The sequence below is a fragment of the Toxorhynchites rutilus genome, chromosome 2 (genome assembly GCF_029784135.1).
Source record: "Toxorhynchites rutilus septentrionalis strain SRP chromosome 2, ASM2978413v1, whole genome shotgun sequence".
NCBI classification, from domain to species: domain Eukaryota; kingdom Metazoa; phylum Arthropoda; class Insecta; order Diptera; family Culicidae; genus Toxorhynchites; species Toxorhynchites rutilus.
This window is the reverse complement of record NC_073745.1, coordinates 169,773,351-169,792,737: the sequence shown is the minus strand read 5'-3', so window position 1 is coordinate 169,792,737 and position 19,387 is coordinate 169,773,351. Positions and strand designations below refer to the sequence as shown.

Here is a 19,387-nt window from a genome sequence, read left to right as displayed (position 1 = left end):
CATTTGTCGCTTTTGAAACCGCAGTCACGCGTAAAATGAAACGCGCCGCATAACCAACAAGAAGTTTGCGGTTTTTCTTTACTCCCAGCGGGCTTCGGTATAGATTGCCCTCGACGTACGAACTGTTTCCTGTGATACTAGTGTCTGATCGTATTCACTTGTGTGGATTGCGACTCAATCATAGCACTGTGCTGCTTCAAACTGAGGAGACGCTGACATTTCTCAGAAATTATCTTCAGCGGGACGTCAGAATGTTCTTCAATTTCAGACAGAAGACGCATTCGAATATCAACATCACTCTCTGCTCGCAAACCGCAAACGAACATGAGGCAGTTGAATTGGTCCTCCGTCAGTTTACCTAATTCGAACTCGACGCAATGTTTATTTACACGACAGGCAAAAGTGATGAAATCTTCTGTCGGATTTTTACTAATCTTCAAACATTTAAAGCAGCTGCTCACTACCGACTCTTTGGAACCAAACAGCATTTTCAACTTATCTATCGTATCGGGTATACCATGCAGCAAATGTTATATTGTTCTCGACATCGTAGCGAGAATCTTTTATGTTATTCGCCAACGAGTCGTGGATATGCTCTGGATTCGGCGATACTTGCACCTTGATTGACGATACGACGTTCTGCATGGATACTTGCTGTTGCTCTTCGCTCTGTTGTTGCCGTTGCAGGATGTTGAAATAAACTGTTGCTGCTACTGCTGACGGAGTGGCTGAAATGTTCCGTTTGTATTTTGCTGCTGCTGCTGTTGCTGCTATGCACGGAACTGCTGCTGCTCGACGTCACGCATACTGTCCTCGTTTTCCATTTTTGACGTAGAACTACGTCTTTCATTAAGGGTGTCAAATCAGAAAACAGGTCATGTTTTTATGAAATAAAGTTAACGTTAATAACTATTTTTGCCACGAACGGTATTTATCGATTTACATACTGAACGAATCGGAAATTCCGTAAGATTTGTTTAATATGCCATACATCAGAATCCCCTGGTTAGTAAATGGTTAAAATTCATGAAAACTAAGTGTTTCTATTTTCCCATACATTTGTTCTGTCCATTTGAATGCTTTCCCGAACAGAGCTATCAATAACGGAATACTTGCCTATAGTATAAACAGTGGATCTCGCTGAGGCAAACTTTCATTCGGCATCGGACTGTTGAGTAATCCAGTTCACTTTGATTTCGCTGCGCTTCGATCTCAGATTGAACCCCACCAGTGGTAATCCAACTTGGAAATCGTCGTTTGATTTTTCTGTTCGTTTTTCGCGTTATTCGTATCGTGTGTTCTTCTTTCCGCGTCATAAATTGGACGCTTCGCGTAGTGTGCGATGAGCAAGAAGAAGAGGATGGCAGGCTCGAGCCCTGCAAAAAAACGAACGCATTGCCAGGGGCAAAACAATTTCGAGGTTAGCGTCATCTAATGATGCACGCGGTGTTGGTGCAGTGAAAAGCGCTCGCACTGAACCGAGCCTTCGCGAGTGTGACACCGCACCGAACAACAGCGAAGTAGGCGATTTCAGCGCGTCGGTCGAAAATGTAAACGCCCAGGCAGCAACCAAAATCAAGCTCCCCCCGCTGGTGGTGAAGGCGGTCGCTCTTGACAAACTCATCAGCGAATTCGCATCGATGGGTGTTACAGCAGAGTACAAGCTGTGTGGCATAATTCAGTATTTTTCCAAGCAGTTAACATTGTTTATTTTCCGTCTTCATAAGGGCTTCGTTGGTGCCTTTGAGAATGCATCAATGCATAAACTGACGTTATGGCAAAGCAGACGTTAAGGTTGTGCACCAAAAAATTATTTGGGAATACCAAGCATCTTGAATGTCTTACTGGAATGTTATAAGTTATCTGGGTTCGCGTGTCAGTCGCAAAACTGCCTTCAACTAGGATTGCATTTGCGCTAATATTGATCATAAGAAGCATTGCTACTGTTTTCGAGGTTGTTATTAACCAAAAGAGTTTATTTCTCTTGTTTAGTCATCAAGAAAGTTAATGTTCTGGAATTTTGTATGTGATTAGGTTTTGCTTGCCAGTAGCAAAACTTCCTCCACTAAGGGTGACAGCTGCGCTTCTCTCGAGCATGAGAAAGTAATGCAACTTTTTTCAAGGCCAGTAATATTAACAGAAGCATTTCTTTTGAGAATAGCGCAAAATGATGAGAAATGTTTATATTGCTAGTAGTTTCAAGCCACCAATCAATGGCTCTGTATGCATGCTATGGTGAACGCTTGTTTGGCGCTTGGTTTACACTTAGTTTGTACGAACGATATCTAGAGATGCGATTGCTTTGAGGCAAAACTAAATAACATGTAGCATGATATTTGATACTTGCAAGTGTTGTCATTGTTGTTGTTTACATGCGGTGCCAAAGATATATTAATGTAGTTATGAGATATGGAATAATGGTGCTGGTGCAACATGTATATAATCGACTGTAGCCGAGTCTATGTCAATTGCGAAAAAGGCCACCGGAATAGCCTTCGAGGTAAATTTTCAATGCATTGACATGCAATAAAGTGCGACATACTATTTTTTACGAGGGCAAGAATGAATCATCAATCAATTATCGTCAACTGATTCTACAATGAAAAAATCATTTCAGAGATTATTCTACTAAGCAGTTGTTTCTAAAATTCTCTTTTTCTTCCGCGCGGGTGACGAAATGTTGTTTACAAAAATATCACGAAATCACGAAACGAAAACAACAATTTAAAATTCTCGTCGCCATTGTCACGCCGTGTGTTTCTTGACATTGAATTGAAACGCAAACTAACATTTACAAACTACATTAAAAAATTATAGGAGGTTGTGTCCAAGATACGACCGCATTGTTGACGTAGAACTACGCTGTTATTTTATATAAGTCGCTTGTTTATACCTTCGGATATTATTCTATAATGCTGTGAAATTTTAGAGACAACTGCTTAGTAGAATAATCTCTGAAATGATTTTTTCATTGTAGAATCAGTTTACGATAATTGATTGATGATTCATTCTTGCCCTCGCAAAGCAATCGTATGTCGCAATTTATTTCATGTCAATGCATTGAAAATTTACCTCGAATGCTATTCCGGTGGCCTTTTTCGCAATTGACATAGACTCGGCTACAGTCGATTATATACATGTTGCACCAGCACCATTATTCCATATCTCATAACTATATTAATATATATTTGGCACCGCATGTAAACAACAACAATGACAACACTTGCAAGTATCAAATATCATGCTACATGTTATTTAGTTTTGCCTCAAAGGAATCGCATCTCTAGATATCGTTCGTACAAACTAAGTGTAAACCAAGCGCCAAACAAGCGTTCACCATAGCATGCATACAGAGCCATTGATTGGTGGCTTGAAACTACTAGCAATATAAACATTTCTCATCATTTTGCGCTATTCTCAAAAGAAATGCTTCTGTTAATATTACTGGCCTCGAAAAAAGTTGCATTACTTTCTCATGCTCGAGAGAAGCGCAGCTGTCACCCTTAGTGGAGGAAGTTTTGCTACTGGCAAGCAAAACTTAATCACATACAAAATTCCAGAACATTTACTTTCTTGATGACTAAACAAGAGAAATAAACTCTTTTTGTTAATAACAACCTCGAAAACAGTAGCAATGCTTCATTATGATCAATATTAGCGCAAATGCAATCCTAGTTGAAGGCAGTTTTGCGACTGACACGCGAACCCAGATAACTTATAACATTCCAGTAAGACATTCAAGATGCTTGGTATTCCCAAATAATTTTTTGGTGCACAAACTTAACGTCTGCTTCGCCATAACGTCAGTTTATGCATTGATGCATTCTCAAAGGCACCAACGAAGCCCTTACGAAGACGGAAAATAAACAATGTTAACTGCTTGGAAAAATACTGAATTATGCCACACAGCTTGTACTCTGCTGTAACACCCATCGATGCGAATTCGCTGATGAGTTTGTCAAGAGCGACCGCCTTCACCACCAGCGGGGGGAGCTTGATTTTGGTTGCTGCCTGGGCGTTTACATTTTCGACCGACGCCCCGAAATCGCCTACTTCGCTGTTGTTCGGTGCGGTGTCACATTCGCGAAGGCTCGGTTCAGTGCGAGCGCTTTTCACTGCACCAACACCGCGTGCATCATTAGATGACGCTAACCTCGAAATTTTTTTGCCCCTGGCAATGCGTTCGTTTTTTGCAGGGCTCGAGCCTGCCATCCTCTTCTTCTTGCTCATCGCACACTACGCGAAGCGTCCGATTTATGACGCAGAAAGAAGAACACACGATACGAATAACGCGAAAAACGAACAGAAAAATCAAACGACGATTTCCAAGTTGGATTACCACTGGTGGGGTTCAATCTTAGATCGAAGCGCAGCGAAATCAAAGTGAACTGGATTACTCAACAGTCCGATGCCGAATGAAAGTTTGCCTCAGTGAGATCCACTGTTTATACTATAGGCAAGTATTCCGTTATTGATAGCTCTGTTCGGGAAAGCATTCAAATGGACAGAACAAATGTATGGGAAAATAGAAACACTTAAAGTTTTCATGAATTTTAACCATTTACTAACCAGGGGATTCTGATGTATGGCATATTAAACAAATCTTACGGAATTTCCGATTCGTTTAGTATGTAAATTGCCAAAATCCGTTCGCGGCAAAAATAGTTATTAACGTTAACTTTATTTCATAAAAACGTGACCTGTTTTCTGATTTGACATCCTTAATGAAAGACGTAGTTCTACGTCAAAAAAACAAACAGTAAATTGTAAAGTGTTATGTAAATTAAAGAAAAACAAACAGTGTTACATAAAAACATCATAACAAACGCTACGCATGACATCGGAGCGCTCACAGCTAGGACTGTCAGGTTGAGCCTCAGATTCGCAGCATAGTTGCCAGTCGATCTGCTGTCTACAACAATAAGGAAGCGACAGCAGAAAAGAACGAGCCACAGGTTCCGGCCGCCCGACGGTGCTGTGCGACCGTAAAGTGTAGCAGAAGCTCAAGAGAAAGATCGAGTGCAAGATGGCGTCATTGTTCCGCATCTTGTGCCGGGAGGTCGAAGCAACCGACTAAACGGTGCCATGGACATTTATATGCGGAAGCTTTAATCGAGGTCGACTGTATCTGAGCAGCAGGCAATACCCTAGAAGAAAGAAAGGTTGAAGGTGCTGGTGAAAACCATTTTCCGGCGAAGCGTGATGTCACTCTCTTAATGAATAACGAGACCTATTTGACGATGGACGGCAACGAATGGCGGGATACATCCCCACCAAGGAGGTAAGCGATGACGTCAAATATATTTCCCACACCAAGTTCCCGGAGAAGGTCCTTCTGTGGCTGACGATCAGTGTGAAGGCAATGCCCAAGTCGCTGTTATTTCTTTTGGGGCTGGCGATGAGCTAGAAGATCTGCACTACAAAGTACAAGCTGCCGCCTTCATCTAGAAGTATCACGCGAAGGAAGATGTGGTCTTTTGGTCGAATGTCGGCGAACCTCGGCCCAGTATACCAAGAGATCACTGAAGGAAATAGATTAGCTGAAGATAAACGTTGTATCGAAGACAACCAACCCTTCCAACGTCCCTCAGCTGCAACCGATAGAAATTTTTGAGGTAGTCTCAAACGTAGATCCTCCTACTCCAATACGATGCTGCACCGAGGCGTTAATGGTCAGAAGCTTGAGGGTTTCATAAATCCGACGCATAGGATGGGTTTGCCACAAACAGAAATGTGTGGTCATGTCTAGCACCGAGGCTGACTAAGTGGTGCTTGCGGAGTGTCTGCAGAAGATAAAGGCGTTCGGAAACAAATATAACTTCGTCAAAATATAGTTCGCTTTGCAACGATTGAACAAAAGCCCTATTAGCCACACTGCCTAACGTCATGTTTGTTGTAACGAAGTACGCCAATAAGATATAATCTTAGCTATTAATACATAATCTAAGTTACCGTTCTGAATTTTGGACGCAGAAAACAGATCTCAACTTTATGCACAGGTATTATTTGGTTGATATTTTTATAAATTAGTTCAATATGCTTTAAAGCTTTCTACTTTGTTACCTATTTGATTGAAAACATAAAAAAAAAAATCGAATAAAATGCTTTTCCGATCAAGCGAATAAAAATCAAACTTTGGACACTATTTATAAAAAAATAAAATTTCGGACAGATTGAATTAAAATTTCGGACACTTTATTTTGTAATTTTTTGAACGAAAATTACATTACACTAGATTATATTTTATAGTCAACTGCGAAACACTTACCAAGCAATCACAGTAACCTGATGACGATGATGAGAACTGATGAAACACGAGAGAAATTTGAATATTGATTAAGGGGTAAATTCTACGTGCTCTCGCTAAGCAAACGTCAAACACAAACGATAATGAGTAGTGCTGTTGGATTTTTTCCTACTATATAATAATTCAAATGTAATTCTCAAATGAAGTGATAGTGAAACAAAGGGATTACTCTAAAGAAGCAATTGTGATATTAATTTTATAGTTATATCATCAGTGCATTAAGCATTTCAAGATATTAGAACAAAGTGTCCGAAATATGATTCAGAACGGTATAATAACTCAGGATGCCAAACCTTTTAACTAAAGCATGTTGAAAAGTCGTCTTCGAACTTTGCATAATTTTCACAAAGTCAATTGCTGTATAGTAATTGACAGTGAGAGGTTCTGTAACGTAATGCGAAAACACATTATGGAAGAAATATTGACGAATAACATTTTTCTTCTTGTTTATAGTTGTTATTTCAACATACGACGGGCTCGGGAAACAACGGAAACGTTATCATCCGCGGGGAACCAAACGCGGAAGACCACGAGGTTCACGTCGTGGTGGAGGTACTGGTAGTGTCGGACGAGCAGAATCTGGCAGTACAATACCTTGCACTTCAGGTCAGTATATATCATTGAATTATGAAATCTATCCAATTGTTATCCATTTCAATATCATTTGAGGGGCTTAGAATGCAAGGGGATTTTTCTTTAGTTTTCTTTATTTAATGGGCCTGATCACGAACGTCACTTCACGGTGAAAAAGAAGTGAATTGTATATAAGGTTATTACGGCTGTCACCGTGTGTGTAGAATCCGGAAGAGTCCATCCGTCGTGACAACTTTGATGAACTCGGTGTTATTATGAATACCACGAAACTGTCACGTCACGAGGAAAAACAAGTATATTTGTCACTTGTATTTTAGATGGTTTAAGCTAGTCACGAGAAATGGAGTAAGTTTAATTTCGGATTTATTTAGCTTTTTTGCTAACATTTTGAATCTTGTCTTGCTTTTAGAGAAAGAAAAGATAAACAAACAGCAATTTACCCGCTTGGTGGCATTTTTAGAACCAAATCCTGACGTATCCAGAGAACGTGAATTTGTTTATTTGGATTCGATAAATGTGCTATGGGATATAATTGAGGACTAGAAATGTAGCTCCCGTAGACCGATTGAAACATGGCGAATAGTCTGATTTCGATTGCCCTAAATGAATAGAAATTTTTTGTTTCTATTTTAAGGATTAGACTAACAGAGAGTTGCAACCCCATAAAATGGCAATGGAGGCCACTGACCCAAAACGATAACTATGATTGATTATGTATAGAATTGATTTGTTGATATTTTGAATATAAAGTAATAACTGTAATGTTTTTCCAACATTGCAGAGCTGATTTTTGTAATTCAAACATTCACAATTGGTGGACAAGACCCGAATCAGGACGATAGTTACATCGAATAAAGCCATTGATCCTTTGTTTTTACATAATAGATATTTTCAACGATATTGTTTTGAAGACATACTTTGAATGAAAGAATATACAGTTAGCGCTCAACTTCCGAGCTGATCAGTCGACGTTTTTAGACAAGCAGATTTCGGAAGTCGTTCACGGACTACTAAATACGTTTTTTTTATCGGTTATTCTTCTAACGTTATCCGCGACGTGACACCTCGCGATGCCGCGCCGCGAAAATACGTTTCGCGTTGACTATTCGCAGTTTCCGAAGTTACTCTCCCATGAAGAGATCCATAAGTTCATTGGGAAGGAGCTTGGTCTTACGAGAGAAAATGTTCTCCAACTCCAGCCCAGCAGACGACTTGGATGTACCTTCGTTAAGGTCAACGACTTCCAACTTGCCGAGAAGATAGTGCAACAGCACGACAACAAACACGATTTCGTATTTGATGGAAAGACCTACAAGATACGAATTACGATGGAGGACGGTTCGGTAGAAGTCAAGTTGCTTGAGCTACCCGAGAGCGTCACAAACGACCAGATTACCGATTTTCTCGCAGAATACGGCGAAGTCATTAGCATTCGTGACCTACTGTGGGACGACAGATTCAGCGAATTTGGTGGTGTAAAAACCGGAGTTCGTGTTGCTCGAATGATAGTCACCAAGAATATTCCCTCTCTCGTTACAATCCAGGGCGAAGAAACTGCGTTGAGGTACAAAGGACAACGACAAACTTGCCTACACTGCCATGAGTTTGTACACATAGGCATTCCATGTGTACAAAACAAGAAACTGCTGGTACAGAAGCTCGCAGCAGATCAATCGTACGCTAGCGTAACGAAAAGTAAACCGTCCGAACCCTTACAGAACAAACAAACGAATCCAAGTAAACCGACAAAAGGTCCGCGTACAATCGGACTTAACGATATTGCGGGTCAACACCCAAGTCTCCTTGGAGTAAGTGAGATGCAAACTCCAGTACCCAACAAGAAACACACGATGCCACCCCCCGCAACACCTGCGACAATGAAACCCTCCACATCACAAGCTGTAATCCAGCTCTCGCCGATTTCTGTTCCGAACGCGATCACATCGCATCGCAGGCCTGATGGCAATGAAACCGATTGCTCACAAACCTCCCAGACCTCGAATAACAGCCGACGCTCACGAAGACAACCGCCGGGCAAGAAAATGCGCCATTCCGGAGAAGACACCATCACCGCCGAACATGAACATGTGAGAATTTCTGACGACGAATGCATTTAGAAATGGATAACGTAAGCTGTAATATTGGAACGATAAATATCAACACCATCACCAACCAAAATAAGATTAACGCCCTTCGCACATTCGTTCGCTCAATGGAGCTAGATATAGTATTTCTGCAGGAGGTTGAAAACGACCAACTTGTATTGCCCGGTTACAACGTTATATGCAATGTCGACCATACGAGGAGAGGAACGGCAATTGCTCTGAAAGAACATATAAAATTCACACACGTAGAGAAGAGCCTGGACGGTAGATTAGTTGCCCTGCGTGTTCATAATGTTACGCTGTGCAATGTGTATGCCCCTTCGGGTTCCGTTCTACGTGCCGAACGAGAACGATTTTTTAACAACACCATCGCATACTACCTTCGTCATCACTCCGATCACATCATATTAGGAGGCGACTTCAACTGCGTTATCAGACAATGCGATGCGACTGGTCAAAATTCGAGTCCCGCTCTTCAAGCCACCGTTCAGCAGCTACGTCTGTTTGATGTGTGGCAGCAAATCCGTCCACGAGAGATGGAATACACATACATCACACACAATTCATCGTCCAGGCTCGATCGACTCTACGTGAGCAATGGTCTCCGAGAACAGCTGAGATCAACAGCTGTCCATGTGTGCTGTTTCTCGGATCACAAAGCAGTTACCGCAAGAATTTGCCTTCCTCTCCCCGACAGAGCGCATGGTCGTGGCTTTTGGTCCCTACGTCCACATCTACTCACCGCCGAAAATATAAACGAGTTACAAATAAGGTGGCAGTACTGGACTCGTCAACGGCAAAATTACCGTTCATGGATGGAATGGTGGCTGTCGTGCGCAAAACCTAAAATCAAGTCTTTTTTCCGATGGAAGTCTAGAACAGCATTTGATATCTTCCATCGTGAACAACAACGATTATATCAGCTACTACGGCATGCGTACGATGGCTACCAAAACAACCGTGCCATGCTTACCACCATCAATCGGATAAAAGCAAAGATGCTAACACATCAGCGAGCTTTCTCCGAAATGTTCGTGCGAATTAACGAAACCCTCGTTGCTGGTGAGCCGCTATCGACCTACCAGCTGGGCGAGCGAGTGCGCCGGAAAACCACTATCGAGCGGCTGAGAAATGAGAGAGACGAAGTTATGGATGATTCTACTGCGATACAAAACTACATGGTCGAATACTTCACCAATCTATATACAGCCGGACATGTAGAAGAAAATAGCGCATTTCAGTGCGAGAGAATTATACCCGAACAAGATGACGTAAATGGAGCGTGCATGAATGACATCACAACGGCTGAAATTCTTACGGCTATCCGCACGAGCGCATCAAGAAAATCACCAGGCTCCGACGGACTGCCGAAGGAATTTTATTTACGCACATTTGATGTAATACACCGTGAATTGAATTTGGTGCTTAACGACGCTATCAGGTCAAATTTCCCACCTCAGTTCGTCGATGGGGTGATCGTGCTAGTGAAAAAACGAGGGACGGGGGACAGCGCACGCTCCTACCGGCCAATAAGCCTAATCAACTATGATTACAAAATATTATCACGTGTTCTAAAACAGCGGCTGGAGAATGTGCTCCGAGTTCATGGAGTTTTGACTGGCTCCCAAAAATGTTCGAACGCTAAACGCAATATAATTTGGTGCTTAACGACGCTATCAGGTCAAATTTCCCACCTCAGTTCGTCGATGGGGTGATCGTGCTAGTGAAAAAACGAGGGACGGGGGACAGCGCACGCTCCTACCGGCCAATAAGCCTAATCAACTATGATTACAAAATATTATCACGTGTTCTAAAACAGCGGCTGGAGAATGTGCTCCGAGTTCATGGAGTTTTGACTGGCTCCCAAAAATGTTCGAACGCTAAACGCAATATATTTCAAGCAACTTTAGCATTAAAAGACAGGATCGCACAACTAAAAGCGAACAGGCAAACAGGAAAATTGATCTCTTTCGATCTCGACCATGCATTCGATCGTGTAGACCATCGCTTCTTGTTTGGTACTATGCGAGCTTTGGGCTTCGATACAGCGTTTGTGGATTTACTCTCCCACATAGCATCATTATCTTCCTCTCGATTACTCATCAATGGGCACCTCTCCGCTCCGTTTCAAATCAAACGTTCTGTCCGTCAAGGAGACCCTCTCTCAATGCATCTGTTCGTGCTCTACCTTCACCCGCTTCTGCGGCGATTAGAAGAAGTGTGTGGAGCAGATCTCATCATCGCTTACGCAGATGACATTAGTGCCATTTCAACCAGTGTCGATAAACTTGAAGCGATGCGAGATTTATTCCGACGCTTCGAGCGGTCAGCGGGGGCACGTTTGAATGAGGAGAAAACTGCGGCAATCGACGTCGGCGTTATAACCAATCCCATCGTTGTTCCATGGCTTCGCACGGAGAACTCCATAAAAATTCTTGGTGTGATTTTCGTCAACTCGATACGATCAATGGTAAAGACGAATTGGGACTTACTCGTTACAAATTTCTCGCGTCTAGTGTGGCTTCATTCCTTACGCAGCTTATCTTTGCACCAAAAGGTAACGCTGTTAAACATTTTCGTATCATCAAGGATATGGTACATGGCAGCAAATCTGCTTCCGGCTACAGTACACGTGGCGAAATTAACAGCCACTATGCGAAGCTATCTTTTTCGTGGTGCATGTGCAACCATTCCTATGGAGCAGCTAGCGCGAAGACGGGAGGATGGTGGGCTAAATCTAGAACTGCCAGCGCTTAAATGTAAGGCGCTGCTCATCAATCGACATCTGCAAGAAATCGTCTCTCTTCCTTACTACTGTTCTTTCCTTTCCCACACAAATGTTCCTCCTTCAGATCTCCCCTGCCTAAAGCTTATCCTAAACCATATCCCAAATTTCCCCTTCCAAATCCGACAACAACCTTCCGCCAACCTCATCCATCACTTTTTCCTCGAACAAACAGCCAAACCGAAGGTCGAAACAGCAAATCCTGCAATCAATTGGCCACGTTTGTGGATGAATATAGCTGCTCGGAACTTATTGCCTTCGCAACGCAGCACCCTTTATATGTGGACAAATGAAAAATTTTCACACCGGCGACTAATGTACGTAATGAGGAGAACAAACGATGAGAGTTGTCTGCACTGTTCTGCCACCATCGAGACAATACAACACAAATTTTTTGGGTGCCCTAGAGTACGGGCTGCGTACGATCTACTACAACAAAAGCTGCTAGTGATAACTGGCAGGCGTCGCGTTCTCCATTCAGATAATCTTCTCCGGCCCTCACTGGAGGGGATAGCAGCGAATGAGAGAACATTGATATTGAAATTATTGTTGACTTATATCACCTTCATTGATAGATGTAATGATAGGATAGATATTGATGAACTAAAATTTTATTTTGATGTCGGGGATTAAATATTATGTAAATAATTTTAACTAATCATACAAACGACAAATAAACGTATTATGAACTTAAGAAAAAAAAAAAAAAAAAAAAAAAAAAACTGTCGAAACTGTCACGTCACGAGGAAAAACAAGTATATTTGTCACTTGTATTTTAGATGGTTTAAGCTAGTCACGCGAAATGGAGTAAGTTTAATTTCGGATTTATTTAGCTTTTTTGCTAACATTTTGAATCTTGTCTTGCTTTTAGAGAAAGAAAAGATAAACAAACAGCAATTTACCCGCTTGGTGGCATTTTTAGAACCAAATCCTGACGTATCCAGAGAACGTGAATTTGTTTATTTGGATTCGATAAATGTGCTATGGGATATAATTGAGGACTAGAAATGTAGCTCCCGTAGACCGATTGAAACATGGCGAATAGTCTGATTTCGATTGCCCTAAATGAATAGAAATTTTTTGTTTCTATTTTAAGGATTAGACTAACAGAGAGTTGCAACCCCATAAAATGGCAATGGAGGCCACTGACCCAAAACGATAACTATGATTGATTATGTATAGAATTGATTTGTTGATATTTTGAATATAAAGTAATAACTGTAATGTTTTTCCAACATTGCAGAGCTGATTTTTGTAATTCAAACATTCACAATTGGTGGACAAGACCCGAATCAGGACGATAGTTACATCGAATAAAGCCATTGATCCTTTGTTTTTACATAATAGATATTTTCAACGATATTGTTTTGAAGACATACTTTGAATGAAAGAATATTTAAATTTCAAATAAGAAAAAAAAATATCTATCATTGCAAAGCTTTTAAATTAATAATTTTTAAATTATTCTCTAGTTCTTTTTCCATAATTTTGATATCCGTCTAAAGAAAATCTGAATCATTTTCTGCTTTTGGCAAATTCCTTGAAACTCATCAGATGTCCCATATGAAAATTATGCTTCTGACCGACGCTACTGACCAGTTTCTGTTTAAATAATTATATCAAACCTCATGTCCTGTATATCAAATTACACGAGAATGGGAAGGATAAGAGGATTAAACTTCAGAATCTCATATGGAAGTAGCTCAGATTATACAGATCATGAGATGGATAAATTCGGGTTTATTCTTAGATATACAAGATATTTTTTTTTTATCCCTTTTGTTTATTTTAGGCTCATTAGCATTTTAGCTGTAAACAGAGCCGAATTTTAATCGTGTACATGTCACATGGTTATCATACCTATAATAAGCACATTACACAGTTGCCATTTTTTTTTGCGTTAGAGTATTCCCTTCTATACCATTGCATTTACACAGTAGTCATTTAGGCGTAAGAGATTTCCTTCTGTTCTTCCCATTTATCCAGTTAGACCGGACAGCGAAGACAGTTGATTGATCATTGATGAGTTATTTATAGAACAGCAGCCCGACGTGTCTTGCAGAGCAGAGCAGTTGTATGAATGAGTCGGTCTTATATGTGGCTACGGAGACCCCCGATATACAAGATATTATTATTCATCAAAATTGTAGAAACGGTTCTTTAAAAATTATTCTAAAGTTGACCTAAACTAAACTCTTCTCGCTCTTCAAACGAGTAAGACAGAGCTGAGTACAAGAGTATGCGAGATATCGATTATTAAACTCAAGTATTGCTCCTCATCTTAGAACCAGCGTTTGATTCAGCAAACTAACGCACCAAGCAAATGATTCATGGAATGAGTCCGAATAGTTGGCATTGAAATACCGAATCATCGAGGTATAATCGCAAACTTGTCATTCTAAAACATACGTTCAATTGAATGGAATATTATCTCATACACTTATTCATTTTACCTACATAACGTTCAAACGTCCGAAATTATGCAACCGACATAACGTTTAAACGCCCGAAACTATGCAGCTGACATGTCTCTTATAAACGGGAATGAACTCATTCACTCCACGGAGTTTATTTTTATACGTGATAATGATGATAGACACAAAAAGATTAAGTGAAGTGTAAGTGACGTGAAAGCGTTTGTGACAGTGATGTTCGTGATCAGGCCCAATAACTCAACTGCAAAATCGTTCCAATATGAGTTTGCTATACCATCCGATAGATGAGGTTCTGACCTTTCTTCAAGATTGTCAAATACAGCTAGGAATGAATTTGCAGCTAAGTTATGACCAAAAGAGAGGATCGATGTAGAGAAATCGATCAAATCACTTACACCCCTTTCATTCTAAGCCCCTCATTTGTCCTAATCGGTCTCAACACCTTCAAATGCAGCTTCCGTTCCTTTGTTTTGTTACGCCGCTTGCTATGATTCTGCCGGTCGATAGTATGCCGCTCATGAAAATGTTTAACAACGCTGCACACGGTCGGCCAACTTCAACGACTTTGCGATTTTGAGCTTGACCACGTCGGGGATTTCCGAAGTGTGTGTCCAAAAGTAATTTTAGGTTCGCGGTTTTCATCGAGCATAATTTCTCTGAAACAAAACGAATCGTGGCGAACTTTTCAGCACTGAAAAAATAAGCATTTTAGAACAAACTGCTGTTCCATCATTTAAATCCCACGAGTCGCTATGGAAATAACGATCTTCTGTGCCAATGGCCTGAGGTGCACAACTTCGGGCAAACAAACCCCTTAGGCTCTGTTGGCCCTCAACACTCTCGGCCATGCCTCACACCTTGTGATTGGGACTATCCATAAGATTTTATAGAATGAAGGAAGATTTTACACGAGAGACTCATGGGAAAAAAACAGCAAATATTTCTTAAGCTATCTGGTGTGCAACTTAATTCGTTCCATTTCCACAAGATGGATCAAGGTGATATAAATAGTTGACGGCGACAATTACTGAATCGTGAAGTGTTGACATCGGTCAACCAAATATTCTAACTAACTGACCCGGCAAACTTCATCCCGACCAAAATTTGTTTTTGACGTAGGACTACGTCTAACCGGAAGATATAGGGTGTGAAATGGAAATCTATGCACTGCACAAGTAGGAAAAAATGCATGATTTGGAACGCTTATAACTCGAGCATTTCTCAATAGATCGCAAAGGTTCTTGCATCAATTGATAGGAAATATACGCATCTATCATAACGAATAACATTTCATTTTTCTTTAGATAAATATTTGAATAATTGTGAAATATCAAGCATTGTCAAAATGCACTATGTGCCCATTTTTGATTGGTCCAGTTTGTGCTACTCAAATCGTACCGACCAAAACGGGTAACCAGAGCAGCAGCGAAATAGAATGAAGCACGATTGGAAAGGAAAAAGAAAAAATATGAACGAAACATTGGTCGCAGTCTCACACATGCGTAATTCTCGAGCCAGCCAGTCAGCTTAAAAATCCCCGCTCCGCTGCCGTAACGATCATTCTCATTCAATCCGTACACCACATCGGTTCGCATCACAACACATCAACAAACCAACCCAAGCAGCCATGTCTGGACATGGTAAAGGAGGAAAAGTGAAGGGAAAGCCAAAATCCCGCTCGAACCGTGTTGATCTGGAGTTCCCCGCAAGGGTAGCTAGGCCGAGCGCGTTAGTACCAGTGCACCAGTCCACCTAGCCGGCGTTATATAGTTTCGGCCGCCGAAGTGATCGAGTTAGCTGGCAAAGCTGCTCGCGACGATATGAAAACCCGCATTCGGAACAGAACACATTCGGTTCGGTGGACATCAAGTCAACAACAGGCAGTTGCAGCGAGTGGCGAGTGGCCAACGCAATCGCAAAACGGCATCAGGTAGCAGAAGAAAAAAGTTTGTTCTTTATACAAACTGCTTTGGTGGCAAATCCAGAACAAGGCGGCATCGATGGCGTTCGAAATGGTTTTTTTCAAAACCACGAGTACTAAGTTTTCTAAATTGGAACCATTCCATAAAACAAGGCGCTTTTCAGGGCCATTAAACCTTCCAAAAAAGAGTTTACGAAATACAGTTCAATGCTTTCTAAAACAATATCCAAAATAATAATAAAACACAAATTGATTTTTTCATTATTTGTTTGCCAGGATATGATGAGTATGTGAATTTGGCAGTTGTTCTGAGCTTATTGATTTTCACCAATTCTTAAATTGTTTCTAGATTGAAAGTACAGTAATTTACACTTATCTCGACATTTAGCTAATTGGACGGACCTGCAGTGCGACATATTTAGTTGGACATTTTTGTAAACATAGAGTTCGGGGTCCAAACTATGACCCCACAGACACTGTACCACTGTCATCGCAAATGTTCAATTACAGGTTAAAATTACCTCCAATCCGATACTGAGTGGTGGTAATGCGACGTGCCATTGAATGTAATTTACTGTAAAATATGTCACAAGCTGGATGGGAAGAAATTTTCCAACTGTGAAAGCTGTGGCGAGTGGCAAATGCAATCGCTAAACAGAAAGGTTTAGCCGAACAAGATGGGGATATCGAGTTATAACAAAACAATAAACTCTTTAGATTGAAGATAATTTTGTGATCCTGAAAAGGACCCTTTTTAGCCTGCATGTGAATCCAACGAGCGAACAAATCGTAATGAATGTATTTTTTGCCATCGCTCCCTTTAACGCTCATTCGTTCGTCTCGTTGGACTCGCCCCTCTGGCTGAGTCTGCTGATTTGTCTCTATCCTGTGAGTGTGTACCTAGAGTATAAAACACGCGGACCCCAAAAAAATATCTTATTTTCTTTCAAACCGTAAACCCGTGTGGTTGTACGGCATCGGAATCGTGGACGTAACAAAGGAGTACAAGTTAAGGGAAAGACAAAGTCTCACTCGAACCGTGCAGGTCTCCAGTTCCCTGTTGGTCGCATTCACTGATTGCTCCGCAAGGGTAACTAGGCCGAACGGATTGGTGCCGGAGCACCAGTATACCTAACAGCGATTATAGAGTTTCGGCCGTCGGAGTGCTCGAGTTGGCTTGCAAAGCTGCTCACAACAATCAGAAAACCCGCATCAAGAACAGAGCAGCTTCGGTTCGGCGCTCATCAAGGCAACAATTAGTTTCAGTGAGTGGCAAAGTGTTTCTCCGGTACGTCGCATTAAATGTAATTTACTGAACAACATGTCACAAGCTGGATGGGAAGAAATTTTCCAACTGTGAAAGCTGTGGCGAGTGGCAAAGGCAATAGCTAAACAGGAAGGTTTAACCGAACAAGAACAAGATGGGAATATCGAGTGATAACAAAAACACAACACCAAAGGTTCTTTTCAGAACCATCAATATATTCATAAAGAGTAAACAGTAAACTAATCCATTTTTCAGGTAGATAGGTAGGTATTCACGTAGGAGAAGAAAATATAACAATATATTCAAAATATATATTTAACAAAAGCTGTCCCCTTTGTATAGTCCTACGTCACTCCGGTTATGTCTCCGACATTACCCACCCGTCTTTTTCTTTTTTGTTATCAATACCTTTAAACATTTACGTTTTCTTACTATAAGCAAGTTCATGGGTACAATCGCAGAAATGATTGATCTTCTAATCGACCCCGTTGAATTTACCTTTTACTGTAAAATTCCTAGTATTTCTAACAAAACTCATCATCAGATTATTTTCGGACACAATTCTCTTTCAAGATTTTTCAACCACTTGCAAATAACATGTTTCTCCGTTACATGGAATAAATGTTTTATACAGAAAATATGATAGAATAAAGACAACCCTAAATCGGACAATTCCTTCCTCGAGTTCTGCTCTTATTAACACATTCGGCGATGCATTCTTATTGGTATAGATAGAAGAAGATATAGGAGTGCATTTAATCACATTAAAATCCATTTCCAGTTTCGAACAAAGATCAATTTCGCTAGCGCAAACATCAAATGGACTAACATCACTTGTCACTATGTAATTGTAGAACAAAAAGACCTACATATCAATTTTCATGTCGATCGGTTAGGTGGTTTCCGATTTCATAAGAATCAGACAGACAGACAGATAGACAGACAGAAATCCAGTACATTTCATTAATGGTTGTGGACAGTTGAAAAAATCGGCCAAATCAACTTTTTTTAAATTTTTAACACACTGATAGATATTTTTCATTATCTTCTCCTACTTCTCCTATCTTCTCCTTCGCTGAACTAAATGTTAGTTTTATTCATATTTATTCTTTCTATTTTGGTCCATTGCTTCGTTTTTTCTTCTTTTTGTTTTTCTGGTATGGGACGTTTCATATAGCACATGGACACTGACGGATTTAAGATAATTTGATTTCTTCATAACTACACTGTGTCAGCCAGACCACTGTCGACCGAATCGTGTCCACACTCACCTGCGGGAGCTGTTGGGGGAGGAACGATAAGCAACTTCCTCACTACTGGTGTCAAACCACAATAAAAACATATATTGCACCCTGAATCCTCCACATGCCAAATTTGGTTTCATTTGCTTGATTAATTCTCGAGTAATGCAGAAATTTGTGTTTCATTTGTATGGCAGCCCCCCCTTATAGAGGGGGGTGGAAAGTCTAACCACCATAGGTTCATTTATTGCACCCTAAAACCCCCATATACCAAATTTCGTTTCATTGATTAATTGTCGAGTAATGTAGAAATTTGTGTTTAATTTGTATGGCAGAAAAATCACTGAAAATCGAGGTGTTAAAAAATTTTGATGCTAAATGTCTTAAAATTACGTTGTTCGTCGAGATTTACAGTTATCATGAATTTTTTTGACGTAGGACTACGTCTTTCATTTCTATACTGGGGTGTAAAATCAAAGTTTCGAAAACGAAAGCGTTACGCCGGAGACCGAGATTTTGAGCGTTAATAGCTCCTAAACAACTGAACGAAATGGTATGATAAACACTTCATTCGAAAGATAAAATGTCTACGCGTTCTATACTTGTTACTTTCTGATCCAAAAACTTGTTTCAATAGTCTTAAAATTGCTTTCAAAACAGGCTATTGAAATCACCAATCGGTATATAAGCGAGCGACGCTCGGAAATCCACTCAGTTCAAATTGAACAGCGA

At 40.6% G+C, this 19,387-nt stretch overlaps 2 protein-coding genes across 2 annotated transcripts in view; both read left to right on the top strand.

Moving 5' to 3' along the window:
• Positions 1-19,387, top strand: part of LOC129770904 (chromatin-remodeling ATPase INO80) — a 151,543-nt gene that overhangs the window by 97,145 nt on the left and 35,011 nt on the right. The window contains exon 13 of the mRNA XM_055774081.1: positions 6,761-6,913. Coding sequence (XP_055630056.1) covers positions 6,761-6,913 — 153 coding nt within the window. The remainder of the gene's footprint in view (positions 1-6,760; positions 6,914-19,387) is intronic.
• LOC129770905 (uncharacterized) lies at positions 6,994-11,338 on the top strand. The gene is made up of 2 exons (XM_055774082.1): positions 6,994-7,246; positions 7,311-11,338. The coding sequence occupies exon 2, from the start codon at positions 7,972-7,974 to the stop codon at positions 9,016-9,018; it is 1,047 nt and encodes a 348-aa protein (XP_055630057.1). The 5' UTR covers positions 6,994-7,246; positions 7,311-7,971; the 3' UTR covers positions 9,019-11,338.

Coding starts and splice junctions, on each gene's coding strand:
- LOC129770905 (XM_055774082.1), top strand. CDS start 7,972: ATGCCGCGCCGCGAAAATACGTTTCGCGTTGACTATTCGCAGTTTCCG.